This window comes from Mus musculus, chromosome 9 (genome assembly GCF_000001635.26).
Source record: "Mus musculus strain C57BL/6J chromosome 9, GRCm38.p6 C57BL/6J".
NCBI classification, from domain to species: domain Eukaryota; kingdom Metazoa; phylum Chordata; class Mammalia; order Rodentia; family Muridae; genus Mus; species Mus musculus.
Genome location: NC_000075.6, coordinates 50,718,867 through 50,739,675, shown reverse-complemented (window position 1 = coordinate 50,739,675; position 20,809 = coordinate 50,718,867). Strand labels below are relative to the sequence as shown.

Here is a 20,809-nt window from a genome sequence, read left to right as displayed (position 1 = left end):
TCCTGGAGCTGAATTTTATAAGGTGTCCCAGCCCACACTATTGAAGGTCAAAGGCTGGGGTATGGATTTGTGAACAGACGGCAAGCTCCCATTGGTTGAAGACGGGGAGTAGGCGGGACTAAATGAGCAGGGTGGGAACAAGGAGAAGCGGGGCTGGCGGCTGGTAGGGAGTTCTGGTCTGGAGGCTGGAAGGCGGGTCCAGAGTGGTAGGGGCGGGTTCTAGGTCGGCTGGAGGCGGGGCCTGGAGGGCAGGAGCGGAGCCAAGGCTTGCTAGGGCTGGCTCTTGTCCAAGAAAGGCAGGCCCGAGCGACGCAGGCCTCCGGGTCGCCATGGCAGCAAGAACGCGCAGCTCCGTAAAAGTGCCGGCTAGCCGGAAAGATGCTGAACCAAACGGGCCGATAGTTTATGAGGTAGGTGCCGAAAAGTGGTGAGTAGCTGAGAAATGTCATTACCACCTGTTGAGCCTCCAGATCGGAAGTAGGGACGTGCAGCAGAAACGAGGGTGCGAAGGGAAAAATTTTTCGGTCTAAGCTCTCTCTGAACCCTGTAGAGTCTTAGTGTGCAGTTCTTGCTTAAGACGTTAGAGCTTAGAGATGAGCTGTAACTCATTCCCTTTGCTTAACCCGTCCTGCCATTCTCCCCAAATATACTTTTTGGTTCAATAAGAGGGTGATTCCCTGAAGATGAGTAGAGTACTGACAAGGGAATTGCAACACACACACACACACACACACACACACGCACACACTCACACCGCACATTAGTGTTGCTATTATCAACCTTACAGAGAATCAATGCAAATTTGCAACGGTTGTAGTATCGCATAAAATTCAATAGTCGTTGTCGTTGTCGTCGTCGTACCACCACCGCCACCTTTACTGCAATTGCTAGGCCTTTTCTCTGACACCGACCTAGTTAGTGCAAGAGGGTTTAGAAGAGGTGGGGTGGAAGACTACCCTCGCTGCAAATTGGTAGGGCAACTCCATGGCTTATTTTCTATGTGTTAGTTAGGGGGTAAACAAAATAACCCTTTTCAAGGGTTCTTAACCATGAGGGTCAAATAAAATGCCATAGGCAACACTATGTTAACATAAAATTCTGTAGACAAATTCTGCTGTAGAATTTTAAATGCTGAGCCAGGTGTGGTGTGTGTACCTGTGATCTTACCACTTAGAACGTGGCGACAGGATGATCTGGGGTTCAAAGTCATTCGCTATTACATAGAAAATTGGAGGCCAGCCTGGGTTACATGGGACCCTTTCTCAACCCCCCACACCCTGTTTCAAAGTTCATGCTTCCTGTCGGGAGTTAAACGTTCCTGAGGGTAAAAATAAAAATGAGTTTAAGAAGTTTCTGAAGAGTGAAAAATGTGTCTGGTGCAGATAATCTGGTATTTCTTCTGGTTATCTGAATAAATCCCATGGTTTGTTTTTTTTGTTTGTTTGTTGGTTGGTTGGTTTTGGACATGTATGTGGGAAAGACTGTATGTCGGGGGAGGTGGTGGAAAGTGGAGTCAGGAAAGCATCCTTCTTATCTCTGTGAAAACCTAAGTTAAAGTTGTTTTAAAGTGTCCCTGAAGAACTAGAGAGGTGGCTCAGCTATAAGAGTGGTTACTGCTCTTCCGAAGGACCTGAGTTAGCTCACGACGTCCAGTAACTCCAGCTCCAGGAGATCCATCCCATCTTCTGACCTCCACGGTCACCAACCACCTGCCTCTACCCCCTACACACAGACAAATAAAAGGAAAAAGTATGCAGCTGAGATGACTCTCTCTCTTGCCATTACAATATCTTAGCTGCTCATCAGGGTTCTAAATCTGACACTTTAAGATGACTTAAGTTAATAGATTAAAGGGAGCGCACTGACTCCTCCTAAGTTAATTTAGCTTTTGAATTTTCTCCGACTATGTATTTTCACAGATCTCCTTTTCCTATCTTAAGGTGGCCCTGAATTGGATCTTCTAGGGAATCTGAAGATGGGGACTCAAGTGGTTATGAGAGTCTGTAACTCCTCTATGCCTGGAGCGCCCTCTGTAAGTGCCTGTGTATTGTCAGGAGTGTGGTGGTGACCTTACAGGAATGCCTGTGCTATTCTGTGTAGAGCCTAGAACAAGACATTATTGCCTTCCTTTCTTGCTCCTCGTTCTTGTAGAAATTCTACCTCATTTCTAGAGCATCAATTCATTATATATATATATTTGGAATTAATAAAACCAGAGAGAGATTGGGAAACTCTAATCAGTATATATGAATTATTTAAAAGATCTCAATAGTTTGTTCAAAAATAATGTTAATTACAAAGCATTTGAGAAACATAGCAAATTATGATTAAAAACTTAAGAACTAGCTGGGTAGTACGGTGGTGATGGATACCTTTAATTCCAGCATTTGGGAGCAGATCTCTGAGTTTGAAGCCAACCTGGGCTACAGAATGAGTTCAAGGACAGCCAGCGTTACACAGAGAAATCCTGTCCCCAAAAGAACCCCTACCCTATAAGTCTCCTATCCAGAAGCAAACTGTGAATATTCTAGTCATTATCCTAGTCTGTTCATTTATGCAAATGTTTTCTGTGAAATCCCATTATATGCAAACTTTGATATTGTTAACTTCATGATATGTATATTTGTCTTTGAGTCTTATTATTATTTTATTTTTTTGTATATGAGTGTTTTGCCTCTATGTATGTCTGTGCACCACATGCCTGGGGCTGACAGAGGCTAGAGGAGGATGTTCAGTCCCTTGGAACTGAAGTTACAGACAGCTGAGAGCAGGCATATAGGTGCTACTAATCAACCCTGGGTCTTCTGGAAGATCAGCCAGGGTTCTTTTTTTTTTAATTTATTTTATTTTTATTATATGTAAGTACACTGTAGCTGTCTTCAGACACTCCAGAAGAGGGAGTCAGATCTCATTAAGGATGGTTGTGAGCCACCATGTGGTTGCTGGGATTTGAACTCAGGACCTTCGCTGGAAGAGCAGTTGGGTGCTCTTACCCACTGAGCCATCTCTCCAGCCCCCAGCCAGGGTTCTTAACTGCTGAGCCATCTCTCCAGCCCCTACTTGGTTGGCCTTTTGAGGAAGAGTTTTGTTATGTATCCTAGTCTGGCACTAAAATCACTGTATAGCTCACAGTGAGGCAAATCTCCTGCCTCAGCCTTTGAAGATCTGGGATTACAAGTATGCACTACCACTTTCCAAGGGTGCTTTTCACATCTACATTGATGCCCCTGGAGTGATATTTAACATTGTCTTTGCTGATCATTGTAGAACCAATGAAGTCTGTGGGAAAAAAAAAAAGTATGCACTACCATGGCCAGATTTGCTATAATCATCTTGACTGTTGATCAGTCCCTGTTCATTGAAGTTTTGAATCTCTCCACCAATCACATTGAAAATAAGCAACCTGGGGACCAGAGAGATCGCTCCGCAGTTAAGAGCGCTGACTACTTTTGCAAAAGACCTGGGTTTGATAACCAGCACTCACAGATGCCTTTAAATCTAGTTCCAAGAGATCTGATGCCCTCTTCTGATCTCTATGGGACCAGGAACACATGTAGTGAACAGGCAAAGCATCCATATATTTAAAGAAGAAAATAAGCCAATGTAAGACTGTTTTAAAAAGATAAGAACTTTTTAAATTATAGATTGGTATTTTATTTTTCCCTTAAACCAAAATTTTATTATGTATAATAATACATCTTGCATATTAAATAACATTATAATAGAGTCATTTGATAGTGTTTTAATGAAGGACTTTGGTTTTAACATTTTATTTATCTCTCTGTGTGTGTGTGTGTGTGTGAGAGAGAGAGAGAGAGAGAGAGAGAGAGAGAGAGAGAAAGAGAGAGAGAGAGTTGGAAGTCAAAGAGAGAGAGAGTTGGAAGTCAAATGGAACTCTTGATTCCCTGCAATGGCAGCGCTCTTAACCATTGAGCTATATCTGGTCTCCAGACCAGATATTTCAAACAGAGTAAAAAAGGAAACATTTTCAGGCTATAGAACCCTTCTCCACAGGAAGAAAAAGTTAAACGTAACTTATTCTAATTGGATCAATGTGGCAATACACTCAGTGATTAGTTGTGTCTTGTTCCTACTGCCCTGATGTCAGTGGGGTCGAAAAGAAAGCCTAGTGCTCACAGCCACGTCCTTGGAGGAAGAGCACGTTTTGGATTATTTATCAATGCAAAAGTGGTTCTTGTTGCTTGAATGCAAAGTAAATTGGCTCCATTTATCCAGGTATGAGCATGCTACAGAATAAGGAAGAATGGTGATTTCAGAGCTTGCGCACATCCTTCAGAGGGCAGCTGAACATCAGAATATGGATTCCAAGACGTGAGGATGCTGAGCCCTAATGAAAGGCTAGGTTTTACCAGTGTAATTAGTAACAGTGAGGCCGGTGGTGATGGGCCAGGCAGAGAAGCATGGGAGCAGTGTTTTCCTAGTTGAGAGACTTGAGCCACTTCCACAACATCCACCAGATGTCGCTGTCTTGGTCCAGTTGTCAATGATGGATGTTTGGCAGACAACCTGACCCTCGATTTAGGAAAAAAAAAATTGTAGAACGCATTTCTGAATCGTTTGCTTTGGCGAATCTGCTCGGGCATGATTTATACCGAGCCCTGCTGTCTGATGGTTACTTTGGCAACATTCTACCCAAGTCTCTCACCACTCTCTCCTATTTTTTCTTCTGCCCGTTTCTGGCTGTCACATCCACCCTGTGTTCTCTGTTCCTTTCATCTGATGTTGTGTTCTCGGGTTGTCTATTCTGCCCTCAACCCTGGTTTCTTACCTCAGTATATGACCTGTATATATGAGTGGATCTTTCATTCTTCAAGATTTTGCTAAAGGAATAGTGCCTGGTACATAAACATAGAATAAGGAGCCAACATTTGTTTAACAAAAGAGTGCATGGATAAGTGAAAAGAAATGACAAGAGGCTACCATAAGTTATACTTGTCTCGAGAATACAGTAAGAGACAGGGAAAGACCCATAGCCTTAGGCTCACCGTGATTAAGAACTAACTGATAGAGCACTGAAGGTTCTAGACCTTTGCATTTATCTGGGTTTGTTTGTTTGTTTGTTTGTTTGTTTGTTTTTTCCAGTGACAGAAATTGAATAGGTTCTCATACATACCTAGCAAACACTTTACCACTGGGCTACATCATCAGCCCTTTAATTCACTGTTTTGAAGTGTGGTCTTATTAAATTGCCAGGCTAACCTTGAACCCTCTGTAACCTACTGAGACCTTGAATATGTGAACCTCCTCAGTTTCCCAAGGAGCTGAGAGTATAGGCTGGTGCTATTAGGCCTGGCTTGGACCTTTGAGTTTTGTTTTATTTTATTATCTTTTTTTTTTTGGAGACAGTTCTATATAACCTAGGCTGTCCTAGAACTCACCCTATATACAAAGATCATACTAAACTCTGGATCCTCCTGCAGCTACCTCCCAGTGCTAAAATTGCAGGCATGTGCCACCATGCCTAGTTTGATCTTTGAATCTTTGGAAAGTTTATTTTGTATTATGTATTTCAGTATTTTTTTTATCTGTATGTATGTGCACAGCATGAGTGCTTGGTGTCCATGGAAGTCAGAAAGGATGTCAGATCCCATGGGCTGGAGTTATGGATGCTTGTGAGTCACCATGTGGGTGCTGGGAACCTAACCTCAGTCTTCTGCAAGAGTAATACCACGCTTTAAACCACCGAGGTTCCCACCCAGTCACAATGACCTTTTCATTTTCAAAAGAAAAGGATTGAGAAATTCAGCCAGTTTTGTATTTAGCATCTACAATGTGCCAGACTCTAAGTCTTTTTAGTTCTGGAATAAGCAAAACATACAGAAGTCCTGTACAAGTTTACTTATGAGCAGGAGACGCTAATGATAAATGAACAGTAAGCGAGATGTGGTGGTCGATGCCTTCAGATGCAGCACCTGGGAGGCTAAGGCAGGAGGATAGCCAGGATAAGGTTATCCTTGAAGGGGGGAGAGTGGGGGGGGCGGGAAGAGAGCTGGGGAGATAGCTCAGTAAAGCAAGCTCTAGGAGCTAAGTTCAATCCCAGGACCCCTGTGAAGATGCCAGTGTAGTAGTGTCCTCTTATAATCAAGAGGCAGAGACAGGGAGCCTCCAGGAGCTGGCTCCTCAGCCAGCTTAGCCTAATTGCTGACTCCCAAGTACCAGTGAAAGCCCTTGTCTCAAAAAACAAGGTGATGGTGCCTGACCCTGACCTCTGGCCTCTACTTGTGTGAGCACACCAGCACATGAGTGCCTACATACATATGTAAGTACCCACCCACTGCCCCACAAGGAAAGGACAAGTGAATGGGGAATCGCCATGGTGATGGCGAAGGCTGCTGGGAAAAATAAAAACACATCAGGAGAGACACCTAGGAGTGTGGGTGTGAGGTGGTATTGTCATTTAAAATAGAGCAGTAAGAGAAGGACCAGGAGAAACATTTGAGCAGGGACAAGCCAGGGAGGTGTGAAGATGAGTAAGACAGACTCTAATCAAGAGTGGTTACAAGAGGTCACAGAGGGCAGTGGTGGCATGCTCAGTTAACACGCACAAAGGCCCTGACTCATTTTCAACACTAAAAGAATAAAGGGAAGAGGAAAAGAGGCAAAAGACAAAACAAAACAACAAACCAACAAACGAAACCAAAAAGTGTGGTCAAAGAAGTTTCACAGAGAGACAAAGGTTGGAGGAGGTGAGCTAACGATGTGGGGAGCAGGAGAGTAGAATGTGGGACACTCAAAGCCAGTGGAGAGTCAGTGTGAAAACTCAGAGGTGAGAATGAGCCTTGGTGATCAGGGAGCTTTCTAGCCTAAACAGAGGCAATCCCAGGGGAAGCCCTCTGAGCCAGACACAAAGAATTTCTATTTGATGTGCTGCAGAAAAGAAGTGTGCAAAGACAACGGGCCCTGGGGTAGCAAGACGAATCTATTGTCTGAGAGTGGTTGGAATGAATATAGACTGGCAAGTGAGAATCTGGAGACAAAAGAGCAGTTTAGCCACTTGAAGTGCAGGGGTGGAGGGTTTACCTAGCCCTGGGTTCTCGGCCCCCAGCACTGTAATAAGTAAATACATACACACATACATAAACCCAGTTTAGAAGCTAGGACATGTTTGCTATCTTGGCTGTTGGGTACAAGCCTGTGTGTGTGTGTGTGTGTGTGTGTGTGTGTGTGTGTGTGCTGCCGCTGCTGCTGTCTCTGAATGTAAATGTGAAAGAAATTGTAAGCATGAGGCCCTTAAAGATCCCAGATGGTATGAGGAAATAAAAGGAAGATTAAGAAATGATTTCAGAGGGTCATTGATTGTCTCATTGTCAGTTTTAAACATTGGTTTATGTAAGCTGCCTTTCTGCTTCTTTTCATCATGAATGACAGCTGTAGTGACTATGTTAAATTTTTCATAGGTGTGAATCTCACACATTTTAGTTTTACACAGAGAGAAGTCACAGGCAGTGTTTTCACCAAATGACAGCTTTGTTTAAGGCTTAATGTCTTAATTATGCAAACATGTTATTACATTTATTAATAGATGGTTTGAATACATTTTTCTAATGTTTCTTTCACTGGTTCATTCATCCATCCATTCATTCATTCATTCATTCATTCATTCATTCATCTAGGAACACTGGGTTAGTACCTTCTGTGTTGCAAGCATCAGATTAAAATACTTTGCTGGGTTGAGCTCAGTGCCAGAGTGCTTCCTTGGCACCTGTAGCCATAGGTTCAGTTCCTGGCTTCACCACTTAGTAATTAGGTCAGGAGCAAAAATCTTTACCCCCTAACCTCTCTTCATATGTAAATATCAACTGCTCACTGTAATTGTGACCATCACACGTATACATATTATTGATTCCTATAGGACATGGGACATAGTGAAATGAGATCAATTTTGCTATTCCATTAGAGATTTGAGTGGCTTTTAGTCTGTGGAAGTACTTGCCATTGCTGGTAAGATTGATGCAGGACTGACTGAGGTCCAGCAGACGCAGACTCTGAGAGAAGCAGGAACCTGTGGAAAGCAGTTTGCTGCAGTTAGTCCTTGCCTCCGCCCAGGCCTGCTGCAGTGGAAGGAAGGGGGTGCAGCTCCCAGAGTGCTTTGTGGCTATCCCATATACAGGCACTGCACTGTATGGATTATCGCCCCAGTCACTGTTCTAACCCACTTCCAATCTGACCCACTTACTGTCCCAGCTCTTTACTGACATTGCAGTAGCATGGAGTAGGGAGCCTGGAACAGAATATGTTCATGTTCCTCTGAGACATAGTTTATGAGCAATTTTACGTTATATGGACCAACAGAAATGTTGTGCTGTTTCTAATCATAAGATACACGCTGTGGTGAGATGGTTCAATGGGTAAGAGTACCCGACTGCTCTTCTGAAGGTCAGGAGTTCAAATCCCAGCAACCACATGGTGGCTCACAACCATCCATAACAAGATCTGACTCCCTCTTCTGGAGTGTCTGAGGACAGCTACAGTGTACTCATAATAAACAAACAAACAAACAAACAAACAAACAAATCTTTAAAAAAAAGATACACACTGTATTTGAGCTATTATAGTTTGAAGAGACGTCTCAATAGTCTGAAACAGAATATTTTGAAATTATGTCATCTATATTTACATGAATTTTAGTTGCCTAGTTGCCTTAGCTATATTTCAAGCATTCAGTAGCCCATGTGGCTAGAAACCACTATTTTGGACAGCATATTTCCATCTTAGAAAGTTATAATAGAAACTACTTCCCTAGGTTTTCAGGAACTATACTATTTATTTATTTATTTATTTAGCCATATGCCTTAAAACAAGTCACTTAGGAACTATACAATTTATGTATTTATTTATTTATTTTGTCATATGCCTTAAAACAAGTCATTTGTCGAGCACCCTGATGCCCTCTAGCATGCGTGGAGGGTTATTGAAAAGGACATGAGCTCAGGCCTCCAAGGGCTTTATTTAGATCTCAGCCACTGTAATGATTTACTGAGTGACCGTGAGCACCTCTCCTGATGTTGTCTCTTCCCTGCATGAAATAAGGTAATGGGCCAAATGAGATCTCTATTTTGAAGATTTGAAATTCAGTATGGGGACTGGAGAGATGGCACAGTAGTTAAGTGCACTCACTGCTCTTCCAGAGGACCCGAATTTGGTTTGCATCACCCCACACTGGGTTGCTCTCAACATCCTGTACCCCGGGGTACTCAACATCCTCTTCTGGTGTCTGATCTCCAAAGGGGACCTTCACACACATAGCACAGACACACAAATACATCGATTATATCTAGGCATGGTACTACGTGTCTGTAATCCCAGCACTTGGGAGGCAGAAACACGAGGACTAGGAGTTCAAGGTCATCTTTGGCTTTTTAGGCAGCTGGAGACCAGCCAGGGCTACCCACGGCCCTGCCTCAAAAGACCAAAATGATAAGCAAATCGGTTGCTTTGTAAGTCTTCTCTCCAAAGCACTGAGCTCCCAGGCGTTGTTCCCATCAAAGACTGGAGTTTTGAGAAACCGTGATTTCTTGGCATGGATGACTGTCTGTAGGCCTCCCTCTGATGCCCAAACTGACTTATATAAACTGAACATTTTGGTTTTTCATCATTAGGTATGTAGATGTGCCATGTGCAATTCTATGCCATTGCAAGTCTGCTCATAAAGGGCCCCATTGTCTTAAACATGGGTTAGTGAGTCTCCTGGTGGTATTTTGCCTTGGACTGAAGGAACAGTAGAGAGTCTTGGTGAACCACCCTGGCTAGCTGGTGGAGGACAGAGAGGTCTCTGACTTGCAGAGCGCTCAGGATCGGTTTCACTTGGTATTACTGCTTTCCTCTGGCTTCAGCCTGAGTGGAACAGTCAGGATTTAACCAGCTGAGCGACCAGCTCAGGGCAGGCTGACACTCAGCTTCCTGCTTCTTGTGGTCAAAGGCACTTTGTTTGTTTTTTCTTCCCCAGAAGAACTTTGTGTTTAGCAGCTTTAGATATCTAGTCAGGCTGCCCCAAGTAAGGGTTTTCTTATCCCCTAGTGACCCGAGGAGGAGGCCATTGGGTTAAATATGATTTAGTAGGCTCATTATAGACTTTTCTTGCTGAGGTCCTAATGGAGTCTGAGGGAGATACAGGATGGCTAGAAAATGGTTTGTAATTCCTTGATTATTGAGTTGCGTGTCCCTGACCAGCTGTGTCCTTGGACAAGGCTCTGATCTCCTCTGGGTCTTAACACTGTAATTTCTCCCTTTTGTCTAGGATCACAAGATGGAATGTAAAATGGACTTTCTTTCTCTCATTCTTTCTTTCTTTTTTAAGATCACTTAGTCCAAGCATGCAAATGACTAGTGTTCTTAAAAATAAACATCAGAGCTGTGACCTCAGCCAGGCCACACGAGAAAGAGGCTCTGTTACACCCAAGGGTGGATGCTTTTACCTGACAATGTACAAGGGCATTCTTGGTGCTTTATTTTAAAACTCACTTATAAAGTATGTGTTCCTTTCTTTCCTTCTTTCTTTCAAGAGCAGGTCTCATCTATATGGTCTGGAACTATATGTGGCTGACCTGGAACTTGCTATATAGACCAGGCTAGCTTTGGACTTAGAACCTCTAGAGTGTTGATCTGGTGTGTGTGTGTGTGTGTGTGTGTGTGTGCGCGCGCGCGCACGCGCGCGTGTATGTGCATGCATATGATAGGTGTATACCCCCATGCTGGCTCTTAGAAATTATTTTATTATAAAACCAATTAATTAGTGTGTGTGTGGGGGGGGTGAGCGTAATGTGTGCCTGTGCCCGAGAGATGTGAGTTCTCCCTTTCCACCTTTGCATGGCTCCAGGATTGAACTCAGGTGTCAAGCTTTTACAAGAGCCTTTATCCCCTGAGCCATCGTGCCCAATCTTACCCCTTAGCATTTATTTTGTAAAAAAGATAGAAGATCCTTGGTGTGCCTCTGACGTTTCTATTATGATGGTATGATTTGTTTAGCGCTGTTCAGTTACTTATAGTCTACAGTTACTTACAGAGCCCCAGCCCCAGCCTCTCTCCTCTGGCCCCTTTTTATTGTTATTTCTTGTCATTCTATTTCCTCTTATTTAAATTGCTTCATTCTCCAACCCCGAGTGGGAAAAGGTTGCTGGTTGTCTCACTCTCAAGCCCTGCGTGGAAAAAGGTTGCTGTTAGTCTGGAGAATGGAGTAAGGGGTGGGTGGGGTAATCCTGTGACTCACTCCTTTCCCCACCCACCTTGTGATGAGGTGCTTGCAGCCTTAAATGAGCAAAGTGACTACATACGTGTGTGTGTGTGTGTGTGTGTACGTGCGTGTGCGTGTGCGTGTGCGTGTGTGTGTGTGTGTGTGTGTGTATGTGCGTGTATGTGCGTGCACACGCTCGGGGACGCCCGCCTCCAAACGTGCAGTGTAGTGATTGCAGGCATATGCTCAGGCTGGCAAGCCCGCTTGTGTCAGCGCGGATGTGTGTGTGTGCTCACGCGTGTGTGAATGCTCGTTGCGAGCACCCGTGCGGAGCCTGCGTGCGCGCCCACGGCTTCCCCGCACTCCCTGGAGACCCGGGGCTGCCTGCTAGCGCCTCTTGCCTGTGCGCAGCGCGCGCCCTGCTGTTTCTATAGGAACCAGCACAGCGCCGGGCCCCTCCGGCTGCAGCCCGCGCGCGAGCATGCCCAGTGCAAGCCGCTAGTTTGGCTCGGGTCTAGGTTTCCAGTAAGTGGCATGCGGGACTCCAGAGAGCTCCCAGGGAGCTGAGCTGATCGCCTTTGTGTACAGAGGGAAGAGACGGTGGCGTGACCCCACCCGGGAAGCCCCGCGGCAGGAACAATGCTAGCCTGCTTGACCCGCGGGAACTTACTGGACGTCCTGCAAGAGGGCTTCAATGAGGTAACTGCCCTGCTCCTCCCACCCCCAGCTCCCGGTCACCCCGCGCCTCCCGCCTAATCTCCCGAAGGGAATCCTGGGGGGCGGTGAGGGGCATCCTCCCGGGGAGCCCATTTAAGAGCCTGGGTGGTAGAGTCAAGGAGGTAGGTGTGGTGCAGATGCATCAACCCGAGGACATCAGAAAGGCGGTGGGCCTCCTCTAAACTGGAGGGATTGAGTACCTTCCCGAGGTGGGAAGGGCAGGCAGGACTACGGACTCAGAAGGCATCTTCTTGCCGAAAAGGTGGTCCCCACGCCTCCCAGGGACTCTCCAGGGACATCCTAGAGGGAAGCCCTGAACAGATGCGGCAGAGCTCTATTTCAGGCGCTAAGCGGATGAGTCACGGGAGGGGTGCGGTGGCGTGGCATTGGTAGAAAGTTTGAAAGAGGGTAGGAGACTGTGGGTGGTCCACATGAGGGGTGAATTTCCTGAATCCTGCACATCCACGTGCGAATTTCCTGAATCATGCACATTAGATTTCTCCACCACTGAGGAGGACAAGGTTGGCTGAGAGGACCAACCTGGGCCTCAGGCCCAGTTTCAGGAGCTAATATTAGTGTGATTCCCTTCTGTGAGAACTGTGGTGGGGAGCTGCAACCTGACAGGAAAGGTGGGCCAGGATTGACCCAAGCAGGCTCTGTTTTCTCTTCAAAAGTTTCTCTCAGAATTCTGTTACCTCTTCCATTTGCTTCTTTTGTGACTCAGGCTACTCTTGTTTGCTCCTCAGTCATCCTTTGGTTGCTTTAGGCCTGCAGCCGCAAAGGCATAAGCTATTGGTCATGGCTTCCTGCCTTTTCCCTCAGTTCACCTTTCCCTTCTCTATGGGTTTCTTAAATTTCAGATTGTGTGTGTGTGTGTGTGTGTGTGTGTGTGTGTGTGTGTGTGGTGGGGGCCTTGGGGATGCTACCAAGGTGTTTTACCAGTACTCCACTCCTCCACCCTTTACAACAGCCCTTGTGTTTTTAGAATCAGTTTTTAGTCAGATAATATAAACAGCCCTGTGTGCAGGGGTGACTGAAACTAGGACCTTGCAGTATGACTAGGGGCTTGATCACTGAGCTACATCCTAAACCCATTCTCTTCTTAAATATTAACATTATGGACAAGATGGACGAGCCTTTGTGCCCTTGCCGTCTCTCACCCCCTTCCCAACCTTTCCCCTAGAGGCAACCAGCTATTCTCATGAATTTCCATGTAGGTTTTTTTTTTTTCTACAGCTGCACGGCAGGCTTCCCCCTTGATCCCTGTTTCTAATTAGGAGATCCTACATTCTGACCTGCCTTAGAACCTTCCCCAGTCCTGGCCCCTGTGCCCCAGCCTTATTCCTGACACACACAGAAAAAAAAAAATCTAATGGAAACATTCTGCCACTGTGACCAACTGTGCTGGAATTTTCCTTTGGCTGAGGGGTGTCACAACCTTCATTAAAGGGCAGAGCTTGTATCCTGCCTGCCCGGCAGGCCTCCTCGTCTTCCCATCACTCTTGACTGAACACATGTAAGGGAATCGCTAACAAAGAGCTACAGACCCAGAGGTGAACACAGAAAAGCCAGGAAGCACACCTCTTCTAGTGTCTGCAGGATTCTCAGTCATCTACCCTCACTCTCAGCCCCAGGGCCTTCTCTGCTCCTTCTCTGCGTAAATCCTGCTCATTCACTAGTCGGGGTAAAACCTCCTTTGGTCCTCTCCTGGCCTCTCCCCCTTTTCTATTTTAGCCCAGCTCACTGGTGTCAGAACCCACCTTCTGACACCAGCTGGCACAGAGCCAAGTCCTCGTCCGTGCTTTCTGCTGCTTCTCCATCTCTAAGTCTTCATCTAAAGACCCACACAAGAACAAAGCGGCCTGGCTGTCATTTCTGTGTCTCTGTACATGAATGTTGCCTAACATTCACTTCTTCCAAAACAAGGGGACAGGAGAGTGGAAGGTAATTTTACCCCCTGTGGTGGTAATGGAGTCTTCCTAAAAACAACACTCAGACAACTTTATAATCAATTCTTCCATTCAGAACAATTCAGCAATGTGTCTTGGCCTCACTGATATTGGAATTGTCTACCCATCCCATAAATTGCCCTCTCTGCAAACCAATGTACATTTTCTCCTTAGTCGATTTGAACTCTGAAAATGAAAACAGCACTTTTGATTTTGTGCCTCTAAATAATACAGATATCATGAATAGGTTAAATTTGAATGATCCCTTAGTTAACGTAAATCTTTCCACATACAGAATACATTTTCTTCATTTCCCTCCACATATACTATCACATATAGCCATCCTAGTGAATAACAGTCTGAGTAAAGTCAGTGGGAAGGTTGGTAGGAGCCCTGTTTGATCTTCCAGACTCAAGGTTGCTTAATAGACCCAGTAATAATCAATCTCTTTTGTTAGCATCATATGATAAGACTGTAACTGAGCACTTAAAAGATAGTGTCAGAAAACACTTAATTCCTCTGAGAAAGTCTTTGTACTGAGGCTAAGAATACCACACATTTATTCAGCCACCTCTTGGGGATTATTCTAAGAGTATCTGAAGCTAGCCTTCATCACCCAGATGGCTTATTATAGGTCTGTGTGGCTAGGGCTGCAGCCTCATTCTCCACGGCAGAGAAAACTCCCACAGGAAGCAGGGATATGGCCCTAATTGGTTAATTATAAGGAAAGCCAGCAGCAGCAGAGAGAAGCTCTGCCCTTTGAATCAAGGCTTCCCTCTATTTACTGCTGGTCTCTTCTCACTCCATATGTCACTAAATATAACCGTGTGTGACAGAATCTCAGTCACACAGACAGACATACACACAGACACACAGACACACACACAGACAGACACACACACACACACACACACACACACACACACGCAGAGTCCCACCTAGAGTCAGCAGGCTTGGCAAAGAAGTCACAGAATTGACTCATGCCAGTGATGCTAAAGCAATCTCTTGTGTTGACCTGGTTAATGTTCACTGTGAGTTAACCATAGATTTTAGCTGTTGTCATTGGTAACTCACTTTGGCTATGATGGGTTTTCTATAATTCTTTACTTCTCCATTATGCTTTTGCCTCAAAGCTCTGTGTGTGTGTGTGTGTGTCTATCTCTGTGTATCTGTGTGTGTGTCTGTCTGTCTCTCTCTGTCTGTCTCTGTCTCTCTCTCTGTCTGTCTATCTCTGTGTGTATCTCTCTGTGTCTGTCTGTCTCTGTGTCTCTGTCTTTGTGTCTCTGTCTCTCTCTCTCCCTCTCTCTCTCTCTCTCCTTCTCTCTCTCTCTCTGTGTAGCTCTGAAATTGATGTCAGATGTCTTCTTCAGTTGATCTCTGCCTTATTTTTTGAGATAGACCATGGAGCTCACTGGGTCAGCTAGCCTGTCTGGCCTGTGAGCCCTGGAGAGTCCACCTGTCTCTGCCTGTCCAGTGCTAAGATTGCAGTTGCATGCGACTGTGCCTGGCTTTGTATGTAGGTAGGTGGGCACTAAACCCAGGTCTTCATGCTTAAATAGCAAGCACTTCACCGACTTAGCCATCTCCCTAGCCCTGCTGTTTTTGACACAAGGTCTTGTGTAGTCCAGGCTGGCCCTGAACTCCATCTGCAGCTAAGGATGACCTTGAATTCCTCATCATCCTATCTCGGTTTCCGCAGTGCTGGAGCTGCAGGCTCACTCCACAGCACCTGGTCCAAACTGCTGGGTACTGTCACAGTAACATTGTCATTGACAGTAGGAATTTCTGCTAGTGTTTTTCCTGGGGGGATAAACTTCTTTTTAAAAACTTTGGTGTTTGAGTTGGAAACATTTTAATAGACCTACAATTATAATGTGGTCTGATGAATAAGCATTTGTTTATTTTTTTTTTCATTGGATGAGGGGAATGTATACAGCCATTGAAATTTTTATAGAGAGAGACAGAACCTACTGGAAAAGCCCCAGTAGAATGCTTAGGGTTATAAATGTCACACAGGAGCAATGTTTATGGGAGATTGTATAGATACCTTCTAATTAATAAAACCATGAAAAGAAGCAGTGTTTATCCACCTTTGTGTACACTGAGGCCAGATTTTCCACCCAGCGCTTGGCTGATAAACGCGTGCAGGCGATCACTCACCAGACACTCACTGAGTTACTGTGTTTACCAGGCACTGTGCCAGCCTCTGGAAATAGAAGCCAAATAACAGAGTCTGTTCCCTAATGGAGCTCACAGACCAACGAAGATAAAGAAAGTATCATTCTTGGGAACTCTGTGGTAATACAGACATGTTTCTTGTGGGAAAGAGCGAACTTCTGCCTAGATATGATGTAGCTGGCTGAGAGGCCAAAAGCCAAGGGAGTGACTTATGAAAAAGTTGGTCCGTGTGAAGCCAGTTCTCTGACAACGTGAACTGACAGGTTTTTTTCCTCCAAATAGGAAAGGAATCCTATTGAAACCCGCCGTCAGGTTCACATGTGTGACTTCTGTAGCACCGTGCTGCGGTCGCAGCTACTCAGCAGGTTGAGGCAGAGGGTTGCTTGGTCCACATGAGTCCTTGTTTATAAAAATGAGGGGTGGGGTGAGCCGAGGGTGGTGAGATGGATCAGTCGGGAGAGAGAGGCAGTTGTCACCAAGCCTGACGACCTGAGTTTCAGATCTAAAATCTACCTGCTAGAGGGGGAGAACTGAGGCCCTGCAAGTTGTCCTCTGATCTCCACACACGAACCATGACAGTTGTACACTCGCCCACACCCCCAGGTCCCCCTTCAAATAAATAAATAAATAAATAAATAAATAAATAAATAAATAAATAAATAATTGTTTTGTTTTTTAAAAAGAACGGTGGGGGGGCAGGGAATCCATCTGCTTGGTATTCCCTGAGAAACAGAGTGAGCCTTGGTCTAGCCTCACCCTGTACCAGAGATACCTAGTAAGGAAGAGAACTGACTGACAGGCAGAGTCCCTGCTGGGAGCATCACTCTTTAGTGTCTCATGCTTTCCGTGGAGTAGCATTGCAGTATCGGGCCAAAAAAAGAGGCTTTCAGCCTTTTCCACAGTGAATCCCTCAGTGCTTTGCTGTAGAAATTAAAGGCCCGGTTAAGTATTTAATGTAACAAAGCCCCCCACCTCCCAGCCTGACTTCCTCACCCCCACCCACCCAGGCTCGCTGGCTTTGTTCCCCACTGGCGCCAATGCCAGCTCAACAGATGCTCCCTGGCTGGAAGCAGCTATCAGGGAGCCTTGTGTTCCTGGTGCCCCGTGATGGGCAGACCCAGCTGTGGAGCCGTGATAGGGCACAGTTTGCCAGGTGCCACCCCCACCCCCCACCCCCAGGACGTTTTGAGAGCTTGATGCTAGTAACACTTCGTCTGCAGAGCTGGAGCTGGGTCCTGTCTGGCTGTGGAGACCAACGGCTCAAACACACACTTTTCTGAAGGCATTTCTGCGTTGGCCCCTAAGTTCATCCTCATTAAAGTGGTCATACACATAACCTTCATCAGCCACATTTGGTAAGGGGGTGAATCCAGTATCAAAGTGCTCGGGGTGGGCCAGATGTTCTGTTTCTAAGCTAAGAGACGCCTTAGACTAGGGTTGATTGACTACAGATAGATGAGCTGAGTCGCTGTCATGCATTTATTGAGCACTTACCTCGTAACTCGTATTCATGAAAAAACAGAGACCGTTGACGGAGCTTCTAGTTAATGGAAATTCTATGATAAGTTTATGAAATGCTATCCTTTGGAACACTCTAGTTCTTCTTTTTTCCTATATGATCCTTTGGCCACAAAGCTGAACATTGATATGAATGGCCTTGTCCATGTGAGGAAGAAGAAATTTCAATGATGCTTTTATTTGACCCAACTTAGCCATCAAGGACAATGAACAAAGAACACTGGCTCAGCAAAGAACCAAAAGAACTAATAGAAAAGAGTTGGGTAGTAGTGGCGCACACCTTTAGTCCCAGGACTTGGAAGGCAGAGGCAGGTGGATCTCTGAATTCAAGACCAGCCTGGTCTACAGAGTGAGTTCTGGGACATCAAGGGCTACACAGAGAAACCCTGTATCAAAACAACAACAACAACAACAACCTAAATAAATAATAGAAAAGAAATACAGTATTGTGGGTTTTTTTTTCCTACTGAATTTAGCCCCGTTATAACTTATCCTGGCTTTTGTATCTGAGGAACTTCTTGTGGCTGTCCTTCCACCTTCTGCTGCTGGGGGGGGGGGGTCTCAGTTCTAAACAGGAATCTGGCATCACTATTAAACTAATTGTCTTTTGTGTGCCTGTCAGTGTTCTTCTGCACTGTCTCTGGCCTGTCAGAAAAACTTGCTGCTCTCCGGGTGGCCGACAGGGAGTCACAGACCACTCTGACGTTTCACACTAGGAACAGTGGGTCCCACGAAGTTCCCTGGTGGAAATTACCCCCTGCTCTGGCAGCTCTAACCAAATAAATCCTCTGCAGAAACAGCCTTTGATCTCCGTCCCCTGCGGGGCGGGGCGGGGTGGAGGGCCAAGGGGAGGAAGGGCGGATCCTAAAGAAAAACAGAAGGAAAGTTACATTTGGCAGCAAGATGGCTTCCAAGGTCAAGGGCCCCTGCCCAGAAGAAGATGTGGATAGAACTGTGTACACTGCGAGTTTAGACTCAGATTAGAGGGTACACGGAGGAAAGTTATGGAGACGAGGACTGATGGGCCTTCTGAGACTCAAACTGTGCTTAGACAGCAGAGACCACTGCTGCCTCTGTTTCTCTTTCCTCTGAGGCCTGACTCGGAGCTAGCATCAAAACTCTCTCTCTCTAGAATTATCCATACATTGACATCTTTTAAAAAATGATCTATTTTTATGTATATGTTTTGTCTGCATATATAATATATACCATAACATATATAATATATGTTACATATGTGTACCCCATAAGTGCCTAGTGCTGGGGAGACTAGAAGTGGGCATCAGACCCCTTGGAACTGGAGTTACAGCTGGTTGGGAGCCGACACATAGGAGCTGGAAACCAAGCCAGGGTCCTCTGTGAGAGCAGCAAGTGTCCTTAGGCTGCAGTCTCTATCTCCAGCCCTGAACACTGACATCTTTAGAGCTTCTCCTAACAAGTTAAAAACTGAAACTCAAGAGAAAGTCAGGTTCTGTCCTGTCGTGGACTCAAGACGTACCAGCTGCCTGGTTTGCCTTTCTCTTCTTCCTCAAGCTCTGGCTGCAGGTGCCATAAACCCAACGTGAACAAGAAGAGCTAGGAAGTGGAGTTCACTGACTCACACTCCTAGGAAAATCTGAAAAATTAAATCAGAGAGAGGGCAGGGCCACCGCTGTATTTCAGACTTGAGAAAAACTAAAGCTCAAACACTGGGTGTCGGGCCAGGCCCCTAGGCACGGCCCCTTCTCCATGGTGGCTTTGTTCCTTCTACCTCAGCTTTTCATTAGTAAATGGACAGCCTGCTGATCACAACACTTAGGTTGTGTGTGCAAGTGAACGTGTGTGCAAGTGAACGTGTGTGTGTGTGTGTGTGTGTGTGTGTGTGTGTGCAGGTTACTGGACAATTCAGGTGACATTCCTCAGGTGCCTTCCACCTTTTTAAAATAGCTTTCCTTACCAGCCTGGAATTTGCCAGGTAGCCTAGCCTACCAGGCCAGGGAACTACTAGGGACGTAGTTCTGGGAGATCTGACACCCACCCTCTTTTGGACTTTGTGGGCACTTCCTCTGTCTCTATGTCTCTGTGTATGTGTCTCTTTTTGTCTACACACACACACACACACACACACACACACACACACGCACTTAAAATGAATCCTTTTAGTTCTTAAAGAAACCGAGTGCAAGGGGGAGGTAGGTAAATTAGATGGGAGGTTTAGTGGGGAAGAAAAAGAGAATGAATGGTCTAGGCTCTGAACCCCACACCCAGGTTCTAACCAGAGAAAACATTGCTTTAAAAAACAAACAAACAAACAACCTGGGACTGAAGCGATGGCTCATGGTTGAGGGCACTGGGTGCTCTTCCAGAGGCCTCAGGTTTGATTCCCAGCACCCATAAGATGGCTCACAACCATCTGTAACTCTAATTCCAGGGGACCCAACACCTTATTCAGGCTTCTGCAGGCACCAGACACTTACGTGGGACACAGATACACATGCAAGCAAAACACTTACACTCATAAAAAGCTATGCGTAACTAAACGGAAAATCCCGCCTGCAGATGGCCTACAGCCACATGGTAGGAGAGAACAGATTCCTCCAAGGTGTCCTCTGACGTCCACATACAAGCTCTGGCATTTCACACACCATAACTTCCCTACACACACCCATCCAAGGACAGTATGTAAAGATAATACAAGTGGATTTTAAAACTCTTGGCTTTGGGGAGCTGAGGGTGTAGCTCAGGGGTAGAGTGTTGGTTGGGTATGTTGAGACCCAGGGCTTAACACTCGGCAATGCAAAACAAACATCTAGCTTTATAAAAGCTACATATTTTTTTGGAGACAGGGTTTCTCTTTATAACCCTGCCTATCCTGGAACTTATTATGTTGACCAGGCTGGCCTTGAACTCACAAGAGATCTGCCTGCCTCTGCCTCCCAGGTGCTAGGATTAAAGGTGTGTGCCACTACTACTCAGCTATAAATTACAATTTATTAAATACTGTAGTACAAAAGAAGGGAGGGGGAAAGATAACAAAGCAGCTGCAGGACTTGCACATGACAGCCTCGTGCAAAAAGCATATCGTGTTCTTTCTGGTGTGGGGGGAGGTGTCTGACCCGTTATTAAAGCCAAGCAGCTGAGCCAAGCAGTACTGGGCTCACAGCACAGCCCCTTTGAAGACAAGCATCTTGGTGGGGAAGTGGGTGCTGTGCTGGTCCCCAAAAGTGTGACGTTGCCTTTTCTTTTTTAAAGATTTACTTATTTTTATTATATATAA

The 20,809-nt window shown here is 45.5% G+C and overlaps 1 protein-coding gene across 9 annotated transcripts in view; it reads left to right on the top strand.

Annotated features, from left to right (window-relative positions):
• The first annotated feature begins 73 nt into the window (after positions 1-73).
• Positions 74-20,809, top strand: part of Dixdc1 (DIX domain containing 1) — a 76,851-nt gene continuing 56,115 nt past the window's right edge. For 4 of the 9 annotated variants that reach the window (XM_030244427.1, XM_006510451.4, XM_006510455.4 and 1 more), the window contains exon 1: positions 10,632-11,890. In XM_030244427.1, coding sequence (XP_030100287.1) covers positions 11,831-11,890 — 60 coding nt within the window. In that variant the 5' untranslated portion in view covers positions 10,632-11,830. Of the gene's footprint in view, positions 411-1,919; positions 2,033-10,631; positions 11,891-20,809 lie in introns of those variants that run through there. The other 5 variants (NM_001374656.1, NM_178118.2, XM_017313439.2 and 2 more) reach the window with 4 other exon arrangements.